We start from the raw sequence: 21,316 nt of genomic DNA, 5'->3' as shown, positions 1-21,316 counted from the left end.
CCTGGCATGGAGCCCCACCAATGATACAGGGCCCCCAGGACTGGGCAGCCCATCTCCGGGCAGATGGTGGCCACTCTGCAGAGGGGCCAGTCCTTTTACAGAGAGGGCTGTGTGAGGGGCAGAAGAGCAGGTTCGTACCTGTAGGCTCCAGCCTCAGGAGAGCTGGCAGGAGGCAGCAAGCAGCATGAACATGGGCTGGAAGGCTTCAGGGAACGGGGCAGCCACACAGCCGGCTGGAGAAAAGCAGCACTTCTCTCCAGGCGCTGACTATCCCACTACCCAGTGCTCCTCTGAAGTCTTTCAGCCCATGTTCATGTTGCTGGTCGCCACCTGGTGAGTAGTGGCTGCCTGTGGGGTGGGAAGGGCAGCCAGCCATGCCTTCCTGCACACAAGGGAGAGAGTGGCAAGGGATGGGAAATCTAGGGTGTGGGCAGGTACTCAAGTAACAAATAGAAGTGCCCCCACTCACCTTAAGGTGGAGCACATGTGGGTCTCTGCCCACCTCTCTGGGCCAACCAGCACAGAACCACCTGAAACTGTTCTCTGCAGCCATGGAGATCTTTGTATCTCCTCTGTCAATCTTCTTCTCCAGACCCACCATGTTCCTGTGCTGGGCTTCCAGCTCTGTCCCTTCCACCTGAGGCTCCACCCTGAGGGGGCCCAGACCTGCCCCTCCTACACCTTGCCCAGAGGCCTGGCTGTTCTGTCAGCAGCCCTGCCTGAATTCCTGTGCCTGAACGGCCATACTGGGTCAGACCAAAGGTCCATCTATCCCTGTATCCTGTCTGCCAACAGTGGCCAATACCAGATGCCCCAGAGGGAGGAATCACAACAGGTAATCCTCACATGATCCTGCCCTGTCACTCACCTCCAGAGAAAGAGGCTAGGGATATCATTCCTACTCTTTCTGGCTAATAGCCATTGATGGACCCAACCTCCATCAATCTATTTAGCTCCCAGGTCTGGACCTGCGCCCAGGAGAGTCAGAATCTGGCTTTCAGCACCCCACGATGAATAATGTTCCAGTGCCAGTGGTGTTAAACCTAACTGGGGAATGAGTGGTCCAGATGGCATACCCAGCCCCACCTGTAGCTACAACCCTGCTCTTTCAGACATTTTATATCTGCCTAAAAATCAAGGTCAGTTTTTTTTAGCAATAATGAAGCAATACTATGAGTCTGGCAGTCAAAAATGCAAAAACAATGAAGACGAGACAAAAAGACGAAGCTAAGCAAAAAACAGTTTGTCATCTTATCTTAAATCTTGAAGTAAAGACTGAATACAAATCCCTCTGCTTTATTCATACCATGATCCAGTCAATTCCTTAAATTTAATCTGTAATGCTAAGTCCACATCTGGTGAGGGAGCTACACTTTGACTTAGTTCAAAACACACTTTTTTTGGTTTCCACATATTGGTGGAGCATGTCACAATCATGCTTGGAGCAGGCAAATGGAAAAGATTTGATAGTCAAAAAGAAGTGACACACCAAGAAGTCTGTTCATGCAGATGCTGTTTTTGGCTTTGAAAATGAGCTATGATGTTATAAAGAGAACCTTATTAGACATAGTCACATTAAATTCTGAAAAACCACATGTGAAAACTGAAGCAAAATCCTTAGCAGAAAAGTTTAATATTGCTGGTTTTGCTATTTTGTGGAACCATTTACTTCAAAAGAATTAATGCCTTCTGCAAACCACTGCAAAAAGTTGATACACATTTATTGAATGTTGAACACTTGTTAGCTTCAGTTACAAGATTTGTCAAGGAAGTTCAAAATGACTAAGTTTGTGGAAGCAGAGACACTAACATTAACATAAAATATAGATTCCTCTGCAATATCTGACGAGAAGCATAAAACCCCAGGAAGTTATTTTTCAATGAAACTACAGGCAATTAAATCAGTTTAAAGGGGAAAAAGAAGATCATCGTTGAGACCATCAATGTTATTTGTAACACAATAATAGAGTAAATGCAGAGTAGAGGTGACTTTCAAAAGAAAACTGTTGATTTATTTTGCATGTTTTTTTGACAAATATGGACGAAGGTTCTAATTTCTCATTGCCATCACTTTTCAGAGAATTCTACCGACAGGACATGGACCCAAATCTTTTTGAAGAAAGTGAAACATTTAATTAATTTTATGAAAAATGATGAACTCAGCTCCAAAATCATCAGTTGATTTGTATAGACTTGTACGTGAGCGTTAGCAGGCAACCTTTTCAAATGTAGAAACCATTCTAAAAATATTTTTAACAATACCTGTCACAAATGTTTCTGTTGAACATTCTTTTTCTATATTGAAACAAGTTAAAGTTATTTGTGAAATATGATGAGTCAGTTCAGCAATACTGACAATTGAAATTGCCTCTTCAAAAATATTACAATGATTTAATTGACAATTTTTTAAAGAAAAAGTGTAGAAAGAAAGTTATCCGAATTTATTTTCAATAAGTTTCTTCAAAGGAAGTGAACTAATTTTTCCATTCACATGTCATCTATATATTTTGCTTACACATTTTTCATGTTCGCTTAATGCAAATACAAGCTTTCATCTACACTAGAAGTTTTCAAACTGTCCTCTGAGAACTCGATTCAGGAATGGATATTATGGGTTTTTGTTTTCTTTAAAATAAAGGGCTCCTATCCTAAGCACTTGACAATAGTTAGCTCATGGTACAAACAATATTTGGAAAGATCATTAACTGGTCCGGCGAGACCCTCAGCAATTTTCAAGTGGTCTATGAAAAAAAGGTAGACTACAAAAACAATCAAGGTACCTCACTTCATTTTAATTTGCTTATTACTTATAATATAGGAGGATGAAGAGAAAAGAATGAAAAATAAGCAGGATGGGAAGAGTGAATATTCTTTTTCTTGGCTAGGTCCTCAGGGGGGCCTCAAACATGAAGCTGAGCTCGGGGCCCCATTAACTCTAAATCCACCACTGAGAAGGGTAGTGAAGCACTGGAATGGTAAGTGATGGTATCTCCAACCTTAGAGTTTTTTAAAGCTCAGCTTGACAAAGCCCGGGCTGATAGGATTTAGTTGGGGTTGGTCCTGCTTTGAGCAGGAGGATAGACTAGATGACTCCTTGAGGTCTCTTCCCTCCCATATCTTCTACAATCCTATGAAATTAAATATATAAAACTTATAAAAAAAGCACAAAACAAAATAAAAAACCCTAATGTACCAAGTAGGCTAATTGAACAGCTAATTGTGATTCATGTATAATCTAAAGACAAGGGAAAAGCTGAATGTAACTAAATACAAAGTTAAAATATACAATACAAATTTTAAAAGTTTTAAATAAAATATATTTGAATGAGGAAGGGGTCCTAAAATGCAACTCTTTGGGATATTTTGCAACCAAATCAAGTACATCTTCAAAGTTCAATGACCTGGCAAGATCTTGCTATATCAAGAAGAGCAAGACCACTAAGACTATCTAATAGAAGTATCGATTTTTGTACATTTTTTATTGGTTTCATTTTGCTAAAAGATCTTTTGGCTTCAGAAACAGTAACAGGAATGGTGCAGAATATCTGCAGCGTTAGGGTGACATTATGAAAAAGACATTCCAACTTAAGCTCATGAATTTTATTTAACAGGTCTACTGGTTTGAGAAGTGTACTTTCAAAGTTGGCCTTACAAATTGCTTTCATGTGTTTCATCTCATCAATAATGTCCATTGATGCATTGTCATATGCTCTGCAAAAAGCAGAACACGAGTTTTCAATCTGAGTATCAGTGAATTCCAAGTATAATCACAGAAAACTGAAATTTTTGATCTCTGACCATGATGAACAGCTGTGTCAAACCACCCCTCTCCCTCCAGAATGCAGTCAACAAGCTTATAAAAAGCATTCATTTCAAATCTCTCTTCATTCTCTTCTCCCAGTGTTTCAAAGTGAAACAGCTTTCTCTTTGTGCATTTCTTGGGGACTTTAGTTTTGGTTGGCAGGTCTGTTGACATGGCTTTGGCTGCACACTAGGCTTCTGATAGAAGTTTTCCACTTACTATGTAACTCTAAGTTCCTCAAACAAAAGATCAAGAGCTGCCTCTCTTGATTGAAGAGACTTATTGCATTGATCTATGACAATCAATATTTTACACCATATTGTTGCTATCAAAGTACATTTAAATGACTATGTAATGCTGAATTCCCTGTAGTTCTGTTTTGCACTCAGAAGACAGATTTAGTTCTCTGCACTTGATAAATGCATGTTTTGTTAGTAGCAAGTGTTTTGCAATTGGTTTAACACTTTCCACGCAAGGTGATTGTCTACATTGGGTTCTGCAATGAACATCCACTTATTTGGAATCTCTCAATATTTAGGGCTGTGAGAAAAAAATAGTAGATTTTTGTATGATCCCCAAAAATGTGATTACTGCATTTGAAGCTGTGAGCTCCACAATTAGAAAATTTGGCAAGAGGCTTGATTTCAGTAATGACTTAAGCACCATTGTATTTGCCAGACATATTGAAACCGCTGTCATATTCTTGACCCTTTGTGGCCAGACAGACTAACCCCATATCATCCATCTTATTTGCCTCTCTGAAGCACAGGGCAGAGAAGGAGCAATATCATCAGCATAGTCTATGCTGGCTCATCTGATCCTGAGAAGCTGAAACACAGATATGTGGATAGAGAGCAGCTAAGTCAATAAGCTGGCCTCCAGGCTGCGGCTGGCACCTATGTTGATTCGAACACACACAGTCCCTGGAAGGGGAATTTCCCACTGAGAAAACAATGTCCCGTACTTCCAATTTAATCATCTCAAATCTCCCTTACAAGTGTAAATTAAGTTCACAACTCCCTTGTAAGAACTGGTCTCACAGCAGACAGACCAGCATCAATTGGCATTACAGATAAGAAAGAGAAAATACGTGACCCAATGGGTATATAAGATGGGCCCAGCACACACTCACTTTGAGTGTCATTCTACCCTCTACCTGCTGGTCGGGTTAGGTGTTTTCGTCTTTTCGCCTCATATTTTCGTCTTTCCTAGGAATTGAGGGACCGGCCCTGGCCTGACATGCTGGAGTCGAGAGGCACAGAAGGGGGTAAAAATGGTACCTGGATGTGGTCCTCTGTCTTAAGTGTACACATAGAAAGAGTAAGCTGTTACTTGGTACCATTATTTCTATTTTTCTATCTTTATCTTCTTTGTAACCATTTTTAAGACCTATATTTTGCTAATAGTTAAGAAATAGAACAATAGCCATTGCAACCATATGATTTATAAGCTTCCTCAATAAACCTGTAACTGTTTAAGCTTTAACCTGACTCCTTCAGTTGCTGTAACAGAACCAAGCACAATTTAAAAGAACTTCAGCCGGTCTTAAGGGACAGATATAGGGAGCCCTGACCGTCGGCTGACACCCTTGCATCCTTGTAATGGGATATTGTGTTTTTTCACTGCAGTTATAATAATGTTAGCAATATCTTGTACGGGTTTTTTGTTGCAGTCAACGAACTCCAGAAATCATTGTTTGATAGCAAAACCTGTATCGTTGTGTAAAAGTATCTTAGGATGATTGTGAGAGAAGACTAGGGGGTTGCATTGAAAAGCACAGCAAAATATTTTGATTTACATCTTTCTAATATGATTAATTAGTAGCTACTGAAATATATTTGATTTTTTTGGGGTAAAAAATAACAGTAACGAGCAGGGGTCAGCTTAAGAACAGATCACTGCATTTTACTAATTTTTGTTTTTAACCTGAGCAAATTTCAGTTCCCAGCCAACCAGGGCAAACTACTCCTGGGACATTTTATGTACCTGGAGTGTCTGCAGGCACAAAGCCCCTCTGCTTCCAGTGGCTACTGTTCGCCATTTTGGGTCAACAGGAGTGGCAAGAAGTGGCAGCCAGCACGTCGCTTGGCCCGCACTGCTTCCTGGTGCCAAGTACTCTATGATTATACTTTGTTGCTGGGAATGGTGCTGGGAGCAGGAATGATGCATTGTGGTTTAGGATTTGACCAACTGAGGGGTTTTTAGATCTGATAGTATCTTTAATATGCTTAAGAGAATAAAATACCCTGGATATAATTGTACTAGAGCTGTTAAGGGGAGTTATTTTTCCATATTGTAAATTTTTAACCCTCAGTTATTGATAATTACTAGTCCTTAAACTGCATGTAGACCAACAACCCTCTCCCCCGAATTTTGAGATTGTATATAATTCTGTAAGCATCCTAGGGAGGATTCAGTATCAATGTGGGGAAAGTGCTGTGGGGATTACTGACAAATTAGGGTTTAAGGTACATAATATTTGGAAACGACGGTGATAGGCACTGTAAAACCTTGACATTTAGATGAAAAATAAGTTTATTACAAAATGAATTACAAATGTATTTCTGAATTTACTAAATTTAAAATAAATAATCTGTATTTAGGAAATCATAATAAAAATACAATGCTTTTCCCCCTTAGAAAGGTGCAGAAATGTAAGCTAGAACATGATAATTTTAAGCATAAAGTGATTTATCCTCATTTTAGAATGTGAAACAAAGAATCATTTGTACAAAATAACCTCATTTTAACTTACAACCAGTTTTACAAAGCAGCATCATAATGTACAAAAAATATAACAAATACTTTAATAATTTAGTTTGTATTACTACAGCTGCTTTCCAATTACTCTTTTGCACGGGCTTCACCAAGTAATCGAATTCCAAGACTGCCACATTTGTCTATTTGCACAAGCAATAGACCTTCAAATCTGCCTGCTGATTTTGGTTTGAACTGCACTGGCAGGTTGATATAATGCTGGGATCTGTAAAAAGGAAAAATTGGTTTTGCAACATTAGTGACTTTAATGCTGCTTTTGGTTATTTTTTTTAAAGTTTACATTACCTGGTCTGATGTTCAGTGTTGGAAAAAATGGTTACTTACCTCTGTAACTGTTGTTCTTCAAGGTGTGTTGCTCATGTTCAGTCCAATTAGGGGTGTGCATGGATTCCAATGCTTTTTTTCCGCCCCATTTGCAGTACCAGTTGGGCCAGCCAGGGAGTCCCCTGGAGTGGTGCCGCTATAGTGGGACATGTATACCTCTGTTGACCCTCCACCTCCTCTGTTCCTTCTTGCCGGAATCCTCCAATGAAGGGGTAGTGGGGGGATTTGGAATGGACATGAGCAACACATCTCGAACAACAACAGTTACAGAGGTAAGTAACTATGTTTTCTTCGAGTGCTTGCTCATGCCCATTCCAATTAGGTAACTCCCTAGCAGTGTCCTAGGAGGTGGGATCGGAGTCTATCAACACCCAATTCAAAATGGACTGCAGCATAGCCTTCCCAAAGGCCACATCTTCCCTTGCCTGCTGAGCAATCGCACAGTGATTGGAAAATGTGTGAACAGAGGACCATGTAACAGCTCTGCAAATGTCAAGAAAGGGCAACTTTGCAACTAATGCCATGGATGACGCCTGCGTCCTCGTGGAATGGGCCATAAGAGGGGGCACTGGCCTATCAGCAAGGTCCTAGCAGGCTCTAATGCAGGAAGTGATCCAGGAGCCAATACCGGTGAGCCCTTCCATCCTTTCTTCTATGGCAATAAAGAGTTGTGGGGATCTACAAAACCCTTGTCCTCTCTATATAAAATGCTAGTGCTCGTCTAACATCTAGAGAGTATAGCACCTGCTCTCTAGGCATAAAATGGGTTCTGGGAAGGAAATGTGAGGAATGCAGAGTGGGGATGTAGCCTAACCTTGTCCTTAAAGAAAACCCATTTATGGGGGCTCCGATGTGAAGGCCCTCAACTCATACTCTCCTGGCTGAGGTGATTGCAATCAAGAAAGCCACCTTCCACGATAGGTGCTTCAGAGAGCTGGTGGCCAAGGGCTCAAAAGGGGACCTCATGAGTCCTGTCAATTAAATTCAGATCCCATGGGGATACATGTGAACGTGTACAGGGGAACCACCTGTCCACCCTCTTCAGGAAGCGCTTCACCATTGCGTACATGAACACTGTCCTACCTCCCTCCCCCAGGTGAAAAGCCACAATTGTGGCCAGGTGAAACCTCAGGGAAGATGTATAGGAGATAATCCAAAATGAGAGGGACTGACACCCCCTTTGGGTCCACTCCCATCTGCACCACCCACAAGGTGAAGCGATTCCACTTGGCCACATATACAACACTGGTGGAATGCTTTCTACTCTCCAGGAGGACCCTCTAAACCTTCTCCAAGCAGAGTCGCTCTGCTCCCATTAACCATGAAGGTTCCTGGCCATGAGGTGGAGGGACGATAGGTTTGGGTGGCATAGCTTTCCCTCCGAGGTGGTCCGAAGAGAGGCCAGACCCTTCAAAATGGAAGGTCCTGCAGGGTGTTCTGGACCGGGGGTGGGGAGGGGGGAAAGTAGGGGGATACCCAATACCTGCAACCAGGGGTTCCTCCTCATCACACCACTTGTGGCCATCATACTGGCTGCCAAGTCTGCAACATCCAATGCTGCTTGCAGCGCCATACATGCCACTGTCCTACCCTGCTCTGCTAGGGAACCATACTCTCGTGTTGAGTCTTAGGGGAGACAATCCTTAAATTTATCCATAGCCGACCCTATGTTGTAGGCGTATCTACTAAGCATTGCCTTCTGATTGGAGATGCAAAGTTGCAGGCTGTCCACGGCATAGGCCTTTGTCCCCAGCCAATCAAGATTTTGGGGCTCCTTAGATTTGGCCGTGGGCCCTGGTGGTGCTTGGCACTCGTTTTGCCCCCGCAGCCTGCGCCACCAATGAACCTGGAGGACGGTGTGTGAAGATGTGCTCATACCCTGCTTGGGGGACGAAGTAGTGTCTCTCAACCCCATTCTGCATGTGTGTGGTGGGGGGGGGGGGAGAAGGGGATAGAAGCAGGGATCTGCAATAAGGTTTTGGAGATCTTGTCCACTGTTTTATTAAGCGCTAGTGCCACCCTACCCGGGGTGTTTGACGCGAGGATGTCCATCACTGGATTGGACTCCTCCTGGACCTCCTTTGCCTGAACCCCCAAGATGGCTGCCAGCCTTCTACTCAGGTCTTGGTGGGCCCTGGCATCCATAAATGGAAGTGGCGGGGCAGGACCTACCAAAGCCTCGTTGGGCGAGGAGGATGAGGACTCCTTGACACCTAGTTCTCCGCCAGTTCTGCCAGCTGTTTGTGGGGTAGACGGTGGCAGGCTCCGGGACTGGTGGTAGGCCCAGGGGGTCCAGAATGGCCACTGAAGTTGTGGCTGCCTCTGGGGTGGCCAAGTCTGTCTGACTGATGGGTTTCGGTGCCGTGGCCCAAGTCCAGAGTGGGAATGGTGATGAGATCTGGACCTATTTGAAGAGGCCTTAGAATGCACCAACTCCCCTTCTGAGTCTGAAGAATAATTAGATACCAACCACAGCAGTGCCGATGTCAGTAACAGTGATCTATGTGAACGTCGTTTTTGGGCCATGGCCGCTGGTTTCTCCCTGTGCACTGGGCCTGGTGCCGGTGGGGGGCATCATCTGTGCCATAGTCATGGCAGGAAGTGACTGGTCCAGAGGCACTAACTGATACAGTGCCTCAGGGACACAGTAAGGCAGTACCAGAGGCCTAGGCTGAAACCCCAATCTCTGCACTGCCAGTACTGCCTCAAGTCCCAGTGACATTAGGTGTTGCAGTGCCGGAGCGCCTGGTGCCAAGGGGGTAGGCATGGGTGCTGGAAATGGTCCCTGCGAGTGTTCCAGTGCCAGTAACATCACTGGTGCCGCTGCTGATAGTGTTGGGCCCAAATGGGTGCTTGGGACACCCCAGGCAGTACCGGGGTTCAGGTTGAGCCTGCTGATGCGGTGCCGAGGTCTCAGCGCATGGGAATGAGGTCAACTCAATGAGCGCCTGTTACCACCTCTGGCACTGGTCTCTCCCTCTGCATCAAACTCCACTGATGCCTTGCTGGTCCCAGAGCCTTGAGATGCACTGTCAAAACCAAGTGCCCCTCCTTACGGTGTATTTTGTGGCTGTGCCTCTCCAGAGATCTTCCCCGCAATCTCTCTTCCTCCTCAGCACGAGGGACTGTGAGTGGTGCCCTAAGGGCTTCTTAGAGGCAACTGCCTGTCTAGTCAGTGCTGTCGAAATCTCCTACACTGAGGCCAGTGCATTTCGCACTGACGGTGCCGGCAGTTGCAAAGCAGACTCCATAAGAAACGAGCTTGAGCCAAGTGTCTCTTTCTTGCTTTGTCCTTGGCTTGAAACTCTTGCAAATGTGGCAACTGTCTGTACGATGACCCTTACCCAGACACTTTGGGTACAAGTCATGTGAGTCACTGCAAGGCATGGGCTTCACGCACTTCTCACACAGCTTGAACCCCTGGAGCTCAGGCATCGCTCCCTGTTGGGGGAGAGGCTAAAGTGAGTAAAACTCCCTCCTCTTATTAAACTAACAACTAAATAACTTGAAAGACAAAAGACCAACTACGTACATGCACTAAAGGCTGAGAATGACTACGCAGTCAGCTCTCCAGCTACTGACATGGATGTTAAGAAGCAACTGAGGGGGTGGAGGGCAGGTAGGGATATATAGAGGGCTCCTTGGCTGGCCCAACAGGTACTGCTAAGAGAAAAAAGCTCTAGAATCTGTGCATGAGATGCCGATGCATGCACACCTAATTGGAATGGAGATGAGCAGGCACTCAAAAGACAACTTCAAATTTATATCAGTGTGTCAAAATACTACAGTGCTTTGATAACTACTATTGGAGCTTATCTGAAGAAGCTTGGTTCTGAAATTATGCTATATTGACAATTTAGAAATTATATGAAAAAGTAGCAATACTGTTTGCTTTTGCTTTAATAGGAATTTTGCCAACAAAATTTCATGTGTACATCAACTGATCACTGAAAGAATTAAATTAAAAGGAATCTAATCATGTAAAAACAATTCACAAAATTAGGTATTTTTCATCATTATCAAGACCCGATCACATAAGCAAAGCAGTAGGGCTCTGGAAAAAAAAAAATGAGGAAGCAGAACTTCATTGTACAGTAAAACCTTTGTTATCTGGCACACTGTTAACTGGCATTGCCCCCAGCCACAACACTGTCACATCTTCAGGCGCACAGGCCTGGCTTGGTTTGCCATGATTGGCTTAATTTTTTATTGAAGTACTAATCATCTAACTCAATATAGAAACGTGAGATCAACTGCCTCACGCTACAAAACTACCAGTATTAAAAACTTTGAGTTTTACTATTATTGTCCATTGGTTTTTCCTAGGTTGCTGGAACCCTCAGATAACCGGAATATTTAGATAACGGGACCGCCCGAATCCCCGAGCATGCTGGATAACACAGGTTTTACTGTAACACTGATGTAAAATCTGTTAAAAATTAAATTAGCAGAAAATCAACCTTAAGAGTAAAATGTACCAAATATAATTAAATGGACAAATTTAGTCTCTGTTCTACAGAATATAAGGAATTGGGTGATTGTCATAAGAGGTGACAGTCTAAACCCAGTGTTGCATATATTAGAAATGCAAGAGATACATACGCTGAGAAGCTGTAGAGTTGTGTGGTAAGCACATAGGTAGGCCTCAAGGGATCAAATGCCAATACTATATCAGGAAGTGAAAGGCAGGTAACGTAACAGTAATAAAGCCAATCAGAATGAGGGAAACAAGCAGCAGCACGACCACCATTTAGCAAGGTAGACCATTAATTGATTTATTCATTCTGCGTTTCCATCATCTCTGCAGTTTTGTGTCTCAGACTCTCTCAGTTGTCTGTTTCCTGACCCAGTGTGTCTTTGCTCATGGAAGCTTGTGCCCAAATACATCTGTTAATCTTTAAGGTGCTGCAGGACTCCTTTGTCTCAGTCTAAACCCATTTCTTCCTTACATTATTCTCACCTTTCACCTCCCATCTTCTCTACCAATTCTATCTTCCCTATGTGTGAAAGCTTCTGTTCAAGCTCTTCTTCCTGACCCCTGTTCTAGTTAGGATACTACAGAGCACTGATTCCCACTGCTGAGATATTTTGATTCCCTCTGAAGAATCACTGTCAGTTAATTAAGAGTCCAAATACATTTGCTATTTTGCCACTACAATTATGTTCTAGTATAACAATAGTTTAGAGACAAAGCACTAATCTTCTGAAATATTTGTCCTGCACTGGGTTATATGTCCCACCTTTGACACAGACTAATTATATAACCATCAGCATGTCAACCTTTGTGCTTCAGTTTATCCAATAAGCCATAAGGGTCAAACCAGAGAAAAACTGCAGGGAAGAGAGGCTGGATAGGAAGATGACCCAGGAAAGAACAGCAAGGAATAGAATTGCACAGACTATAGCTACTGGTTATGGCATCCATGGGCTGGAACCTAATATGTGTGGAGGGCCTGTTCCCCTAACAGTTGCTGGCAAAGTGGTGAGAGCCGAGTCAGGTGCCAGAGATTTTACACAAGGTCTTAGAATTATCTATTGGAATTGTCTGTTGAACTTTGTTATGCTGAAAGGGACAAATATTATAATCTGACTGGAGGGCTGAGTTATAGAAGACCACTGCAGCTCAAGAGTGACTGTCAGCAAGAGGTACCACAGTGAAACAGTTGCTAATACTCTACTTGGCCACAAAGAGGTACACTTAAGATAAGTGAAACCCTTTTCATTGACAAACTACATTCTAGATGCCAACGTATACAGACAGTATGCTCAGAAAACCAAATTCGATCCAAATGCTGAACAAAATGACCTCAAAGGGATCTTCAAAATATTAACTTTGCAATGCAAAACTAAGATATTTGTGAGCCCATTCCTGAATTCTCCTTATGAATTGGTCAGAGGTTCCTCCTTCCTTTCCTTATCAATACTTATATAATCTATTAAGTGATTACCCTACAGTCATTAGAAAAAAAAGTGCTGTGTCTTATCTGGGTGAAGAGAATACTAATCGCTTCTCTTTTCATTGATGATTTATATCAAGAATTTGCATTTGGATTAGACTAATTCTAATAGACTGATTGTGGTAAAAAATCAGTATAGCTGAACTTTTTCTATTTGCACACACATGGCCAATTGGAGAAAAGCAAACTCACAACTGCACTAGTTTTTGAACATCAAACACTGGTATGTTAAACAAAACCCTGAAATTTTGTTGACACACTTAACATTTGAAAGACTGTTCATACAGGATACACTGTTACTTCCACAAATTGTTCTTTTCAAAAAAAAAATCATACCACTACAACATATGATTGTTTCACTTTTTGGTCTGAAGAACACATTCAGTCCTACTTTCAGCAAATACAATTTGCTATGCAATTACCTTCTAACATTAATTAGATGTGGTACTTGAAAGTAATCTAATTTAATTGACTAGTTTCCATATAGAAGCAATGAAAATATAGAAACATTAAATAAAATATTAACTTATTATCTATTAAAAAAGGTTTCTGGAAAAAGGTTTTTGATTTTATTAAGGAGTAAGCTTTGAGGAATTAGGGTATGTCTACACTAGCCACCCTAGTTCGAACTAGGGTGGTTAATGTAGGCAACCGGAGTTGCAAATGAAGCCTGGGATTTGAATTTCCCGGGCTTCATTTGCACATTGCCGGGCGCCACCATTTTTAAATGTCCGCTAGTTCAGACTCTGTGCCCGCGGCTACATGCCGCACGAACTAGGTAGTTCGGATTAGGCTTCCTATTCCGAACTACCGTTACTCCTCGTGGAACGAGGGCTCCTCAGGAGTGAGACTGAAGTGCACTGGCTGCTGGCCCCGCCCCCAGGGACTACAAAATAGTCGACTAACTGACAAGAATTAATGAGGTTACTCGACTATTCAATTAACTGACATTTAACATCCCTAGCGGGAACTCATACTCATAGGAAGCCAGCTTTTAAACTGGCTCCTCCCACCCCTCTGCCACCTCTATTTCAGAGGTTACACATTTACAAAAAAGGACAACACTTTTTAACATTCCCACTGGATGTAAATCTTGGCTTTTCCATTGATTCACTCTGACATTGCTTTATGCCTCACTTTTTCCAGCTCTAAGATGGAGAGACTGGTTATCTGATTCCATGAAACACCAAAATCTATACTAATTGTTAACTTGGTTATATTATGTATTGTGGTTAAATTTTAGTTTTAGCAACCTTATTCTGCTTCCTGGCCATTCCAATTTTAACAACAGGATGAAGTATGCATCTGCTCTTCTAAATTCCTGTGTTAATATTGTTGTCCAACACTTTCCATGTTTCACTCCAGAAATGGTTACACACTACTTATAAGGATCAGTCAATAGTCACTGAATTACTAGATGGTTATGGAATCCATCAAGATTAAAAGAGTGCTATTAAGATCAAGTATACAACTTATTATTATAGATAGCCAACATGCTGAACAGCTATTGCACCTACTCAGATACAATGGTGGTCTAGGACATTTATCTGCAAAAAGAAAAAAAATCTTCATTATCACTCTACAGTTCTGTCAAACTAGAAGCATCACGGAAGCATGCTGACTTAATCAGTTGTATGGAAAGTAGAAATGGGGAAGGAATGACCCAATTGTGTGCAACGCATACCAAATGATTTAGGCTTAGTATTAAAAGCAGCAACGTAGTCCGAGACATGATACAGGGAGGAAATGAGCAGCCCCAAAAGTAATTGTGGGGACTCTTGTGCCTTCAGATAAAATATTAGAAAGTAAGATTTGTGCAAAAATATACATTTTAACTAGAAGGACAAGAATGTTGCAGCTGCTGAAATTTAGACTTTAGAGTATGATATATCCTTAATAATTAGAACTTTACCTCACAAAATAGCTTATTTATGTTTTGAAACTTCTAATATTGAGTAAAATTTGAGTAAGAAATTCACTCACCTCAACGAGTATTTTGAGTGTTTGATGTGGAAAGGCTCTCCGGGATTTACAAACTTCAGCTGCAATTTAATATGAAATACTTGAACAACAACATGTAAGCAGCACTGTAACTATTTTAGCACACGCTTCAAAATAACTCAAAGTTTTCAACTACAGACTTAGATATAAACTTTAAAGAGAAAGCCAACATTTAAAAATGGAACATGCCCAACTTTATACATAGTTAAATTGAATATCAAGACTTATTGCATATTTTTAAAAACTAGACTCCTATAAGCAGCCTATACTCGGACTATTCCAGCTGAAAGAGGTGACAATTTAAGTATGCTATTCAGAAAACTCTTGGGCTACGTCTACACTGCCCCGTCTTGCGCCAGAACATATGTAAATGAGGTATGGCGCTGAATATCGCTGTGCCTCATTTGCATACTTAATGAGCCGCCATTTTGCGCAAGGGGTTTTTGAGCAAGAAGCAGTCTGTACTGCTCCTTCTTGTGCAAAACCCACCCCTTGCGCAAGAGCTGTTCTGCCTGAAACTAAGTGGCAAAACGGCTCTTGGGCAAAAGCCCCTTGCGCAAAAGTGGTGGCTCATTTAGTATATAAATGAGGCACGGCGATGTTCATCGCTGCGCCTCATTTGCATTTGTTCTGGCGCAAGACTGGCCAGCGTAGATGTAGCCTTGATGCTTAAGAGTCAACAAGAAAAGAATAACTGAAAAGCAGCAAGAAACCTCTAAAAGTGAACTTTTTTCCACTATATAAACATTTTAAGTATGAAGTTGGGAACCAATAGTTTCTACTAACGCAACATGCATTAGAACATCTTAACACACAATTCTTAGCATCAAAGGCTAGTGAAAATACCAGAGAAAATATTAGATATTGTTAGGGTTGGTAAATGCAATTTTAAATGTTTTGCATTTTGTAAATAAAGTTTAAAATTTGAAGCAACCAACTTACCATATGGGTTATAAAAGTATTATTCCGCAAATTGACTTTTAATATGCTTGATTCCCCAACTCTTGTTGGTAGAAATGTATACTGATCTTCTCGGGCATACACTCCTCGAATTACCTCATTTTGCCTATTTTTGAAAAAATAGGTTTAAATCATTAAGTTCTCCGTTTATCGGATATACAGGATCTACATCTGGATGGAATGATGAGACACTATTAAATGGTATCAAGTGTAGTTCCAAAATAGAAATACATTCAGAATCATTGGAAAGTCAAAAGTAATGTATTTTTATAACTAGGGCTATAATTTGTCTCATTCAGTTCATGAATTAAGAGATGGAATTTAGAAGAATGCTGTGGCGAAGTAGCAATCAGAATAATTTATACTTTCACAGCCTTGAGTTGTGCCCACATGTTTTCCTAGAGACCTAGAAGATTACCATATGAACACCAAGCACCCGTTCACTCCCATAAAAAGGAAGTGCATATTTCATTGGGCTTCACATCCATCATTTCAAACTTTGAAGGCTTGAACAGTGATCTTGGGGAAAATTATATTTTTGAGAGAAGGGCCTATGTGAGAAGAGTGTCCAGTTAAGAGCAAGATGCTACATTCAATTCTGGTTAATGGACTGAGCAAATTAACTGACAGCAAACTGCAGCGAGCTCAAACGAGACAGAGATTACAAATGGAGACACTTAGCTAGCACCATCTTTAAAAGGTTTCACAATTGAATGTGGTTCTAATGCCTTCGTCAGTTGTCGCAGTAGCCAATCATGACCACACATACAATAATGCATTCTGAACTAATGAAAATTTGGCAAGTTTGTTTATGAGTGGCAAAAGGCGAAGATTCATAGAAGAGGTCTGCCATATAACGTTCAACTATTTGCCTTTTTAATTAAAAAGATACATACCCAGTTTTAAGCGTAGAAGTCTCTGGGCCAGGTCTTCTCGGCATAACTGGAATTTCAGTTTTTATTAGGGCACCTTTAGAAACTTTTTCTTTCACAGCTTCATTTTCTGTTTTAGCACCCTATGGGTAAGAAAAGCCTTACATTAATATTTGGAGTAAAGTAAAGCGCTAAGTGACATTTGCATAGCTCCCAAAATATTGGCATCTGGACCAATTAAGAGCTTGCTGATCAAAGCACTTGAAGCCCATTAAGGCCTACTGGGGCTTGTTTATAAAGCCTCCGTGCACGTAGGGCAGAAGCGTAAGATTTGAGAGTGAGAAGGTGACCTGGGTGAGAGATGTTGACTATTAGCAAGGCAGAGTGCTGTGGAGAAGCAGGACAGACTTCCTCAGGTAAGAGAAAAAAGGTACTTGGAAGGTATTGTTTGGGGAAAGGGCCCAGGGAAGAAGCTGCCAGTCTCTGAGTAGAAAAAACCCTGTCTCTTGCCATTGTCTTAGGGTCCGTAGGCCAGAAACCGGAGTAGTGGGCAGGCCCAGATTCCCCCCAATCTTCCCCATGCCACTGCAGAGACTGTTCCTGAAAGGTGAGACAAGGACTACAGAGAGGTTTTCACCCCAAACTGTGGACTAGCCTATGATGAGTATTGTTCAGTAGATGGTGACCATTTCCTCTAGAGAAGAGGAGGCTGCGTGGAGGGTCACAGCAAGCCTCTGAGGCAAACACTATCCACTAGTAGCACAGGATCCTTGGGTCATGGCCCTTTGGCCAGATAGAAATACAAGGTCTTATACAACACAAGTTTTGTAATTTGGAAAGCAAGCCACAATCATATAGCATTTCCCACTAAGAGGTCTCTATAGAGAAACAGAAACCTAATTTGCAGAGTTTATATGGAGGATTATGGAGTGAATTATATGAAGGATTATATAACACTGTTATGCAACTTTTCTGAAATAAAAATGTTTCTGGCCCACTATTCCTCCTGGGACCTTGCACATGAAGCCTAGACTCCCTTTAAGGAATGGTTTTCCAGATGTTACATGCCAAACTCTTCTGAGGTCCTATCACTTTGTACCCAAATTATAGGACTACTTCTATGGATATTCTGCATCAAAATTTAAGAATTCTGTTTAAAGTTAGGGTGTGCATGTGTGATGGGATCAGTCCCTGAAGCCAGCCTGTCTGGGTTACCAGCACCACCTTGATATTCAAAGAACAGCGTGAGTGAACCCTGCAAAAGAACCCGCCAAGGAAGAGAGACAAAAGCCCCATAAAGAAAGACGATCTAAGTCCCATCTGCCATTCACTGATGACTCATGGTCATACAATGCTCTTAGGCAGTGGAATAGGACAAGACTTAGGTTCTAAAATGTATAAAAAGATGGGTGCTAAAATTATAGAATTGGATCTTGTGGTTCTTAATCAGCCTCCAGGAGCATCAGTGTGCACCGACATGACCCAGCTCCCTTCCTCATGTCTAGGCCACCTGGCCAATGGAATAGCATAAACAACTCAGGCTGGCCCCCCATAATTGCTGGTTATCTTATCTTTCAATCCTACAGCATTTGATTCCATAACTTAATATGCTGAAGTTAAAAATTAATTTACCTGTAAACAGACATTGAGACCTAATCCAAAACAGATAGTTAATCCTTCACTACATGTGGAAAGCTTCACACATCTCCACCAGGAATTTTTGGAAAAGTGGCATTACAGTCAGGAAACGAGATAGATGCAAGGAGTGTCCAATTCTGGCCAGAACTATGCCTATGACATTTCTGGGATGCTTCTTTGGGTTGGGGTCAGATAGTGCTTGTTCTTGAACACAAATATGTGTGCAGCATTTTCATCTGGACAGAACTCTGACTAATGTAGTCCCAAAAATGGGTATAAAAAGAGATACATGTATAATAAAGCCTTTTTCTGACCACAACCAGAAGCATTTCCCCCTGTGATTTTAGGTGCAGAGCCTCAACTTAAAGGATTCTTGTGTAAGAGTGGAAGCTCTCATAGCAAGGACACTTAGCAAGGAAACTATGAAGACGACAGATTTTTCATACTATCATGATTATCTATCCAGTGTCTGAAGCCAGGACATTTCATGTCCAAAGAATAAATCATACCTCTATGACAACCTTTCTGAAAATAGGCTCTTTCTGAAGTCATATCTTTCAAAGGGGCAGTAGGTACTCAGAGCATAATCAAGTCACTAGAATATTTCTTGAATTAACCAAAACCAAGCATCTTAAGTTCCTCTGTCTTCCAGTCCTCAAATAATTTTACCAACTTTTTTCTGAATCCTTTAAATTGTTCAACATTTCTGAATTACTGATACCAGAACTTAACAGTATTCCCATAATTGTCTCACCAATACCTTACAGAGATATACTCTGCGCACACCCCCTATATTCCCCCCCCCCCCCGCCATATATCCAATGATTGCTTTAACCCTCCTGTTCATTGTACTGTGCTGTGACCTTGAATTTAGCTGGATATCTACCAATGTCCCCAAGTCCTTTTCAGAATCAATGTATTTCAGGATACAGTCACCTTAAGTGACCCATGTTCTTTTCTCCTACATATGGCCTTGCATTTGCCTCCTCTTGCTAATTAAAAAGACATCTGCTTAATAAATAAATAAATAAATATCTTTAATAGCTTAAACAGAAATTGTATTGACTTTGCTGCTAACAGAAATGTGGCAGATGATTGATTTGATTCAACAATCATTCCACTTTAAGCTCTTTCATAGACCTTTCCAAAGTAGTCTTATCTCACATGTTTTCTGCTGTAAATACCCAGCAAGGTGAAGAGTTAATGGAAGTTCTGGCTGTAGTAGTTACACATTTGTTAAAATCCCCGAGATCCAATTAAATCACAAATCAAGTCCTCGCACTGATGAAGGTAGTCTAACTTGTTTCTAATCTCACATATTTTCCTTTTTGTGATACAGTTGTAGGATATCTTCAAGGTTGAGAGCTCTGATCAATCCATGAATACTTTACGGAAAAGTTTATGGCACTTAATGATTTAAGAAAACAGAATTTTCCATGGTTACTGAATCTGAATTTTTTTCAGTATGAAGGAATTTTAGGCTGAACTGCATTCCTTTGGAATTAAGAGAATCCACCTTTTAATGTGAACTAGGAGAAATCTATATTGTGGACCTAGTTTGTGTTGCCATAACTTTTTCTAGGATAGGAATCTTAGCTATGAAGAGGTTTGTTCCTTAAAAGGAAGAGCCTGAATCTTTATACCCAAAGCATGGAACCATTAGGGTACAACACCAAATGTCACATACATATGCAGAATGTTTAAAGTATCAAACTGTTTGCAGGATATACCTTGCTACACAACTGAACCCACAGAATAGAACCCCCCACCACACACAAAGTCCAACTGCATGCAATGGAAGGATGTCAGAGTGGAAGTTGGACAGGCCGTAAGTAACTGGTTGCAGCTCTCTGATATCACACTGAGTCGGGCATAAATTAGAATTGGGCAGTAGCTCTAATTTTACCTTATGCTACCAGACAATTGGGCACAGCAGAGCTTAGATCGAAATGCTTTCCCTTAAAAAAAAAAAAAAAAAAAAAAAACCAACCCTCAAATCGAAATGCTTTCTATAAAAAAAAAAACAAACCCTCAAATTATTTTATATATTTTCTTACTAGTCTTCGCGATTTAGAGTTTCAAAAGGAGACCTTCTCAGGGGTCTACAGCTTAGAGAAATATTTGGTTCCAGAAAGAAGCTGAGCCAAGGCTTACCCTATAGTTGAGGTCAAATAAGTGACCTAGATCCAGACCTCATTGTTCAGGGAAACGATTAAATACATTTTTATCACCAACTCAAATTAAGTAAACCAATTTTGTCAAAAAAAAAGTTGGCAAATGAACTGGTCCATGACTCACGTCATGTGTAGATGGATAATCAGGTGAATCTGATAAATCACAGATACAATTTATGGATCCATGGGTCAACAGCTATGTTCCCTCTAATTTTCCCTCCATACACGTGCAGAATAAATGTTGTTATATGCACGGAGGTCTGTATGGATGTGCACCACCAATTGAAATCGATGCTGCTAGCTGTGGAAGCTTTGCTAATCAGCTGGGAGGCACCTGAATCTCTTTTGAATGGCTGCCTAAGCACTCTGCTTACAGGTAACACTAGTCAACCAGCAAGTGCCCCTAAATATTTTATTGTGTTGGTATGTTTCAAAAGTGAACAAGATCAGAACACAAAGCCTAATGTGGGATCTACGGAAAATAATGAAACATCAAATTATGTTAATCACCTACTGTGAATGTATTAAGCACATGACCCTACTTTTCATCCACAGCTCTAATACCATAGCTGGGAACTTTAAGAACCTCTGTTGTCATGTTGCTTAATGTTAAGGGGATAATCACAAAGTATGCATGCACAGAAGGCGGAGCAAACTGGGGAATGAATGGATAGAGCACTAGCCTGCTGCATATTTCCCTGATCTTACAGTCTTTCACTATTAAAGTTAATAATGCATTAATGCAACTTTTATGCATCCCATTACTTTTTTAGATTCGGTATTGTTTAGCAGATCTTGGAGTCACTGCGG

The 21,316-nt window shown here is 41.3% G+C and overlaps 1 protein-coding gene across 5 annotated transcripts in view; it reads right to left on the bottom strand.

Annotated features, from left to right (window-relative positions):
• Positions 1 to 1,704: 1,704 nt before the first annotated feature.
• The window catches only part of CEP192 (centrosomal protein 192), a 164,760-nt gene continuing 145,148 nt past the window's right edge, over positions 1,705 to 21,316 (bottom strand). For 3 of the 5 annotated variants that reach the window (XM_089776315.1, XM_075921011.2, XM_025181879.3), the window contains exons 43-46: positions 16,719 to 16,837; positions 15,805 to 15,928; positions 14,845 to 14,903; positions 1,705 to 6,785 (exon numbers count right to left, since the gene is read on the bottom strand). In XM_089776315.1, coding sequence (XP_089632441.1) covers positions 6,647 to 6,785; positions 14,845 to 14,903; positions 15,805 to 15,928; positions 16,719 to 16,837 — 441 coding nt within the window. In that variant the 3' untranslated portion in view covers positions 1,705 to 6,646. The other 2 variants (XR_012901559.2, XM_075921013.2) reach the window with 2 other exon arrangements.

Source organism: Pelodiscus sinensis, chromosome 2 (assembly GCF_052426305.1).
Source record: "Pelodiscus sinensis isolate ZL-2025 chromosome 2, ASM5242630v1, whole genome shotgun sequence".
Classification (NCBI taxonomy): Eukaryota; Metazoa; Chordata; order Testudines; family Trionychidae; genus Pelodiscus; species Pelodiscus sinensis.
This window is presented reverse-complemented; position numbering and strand designations above follow the sequence as displayed.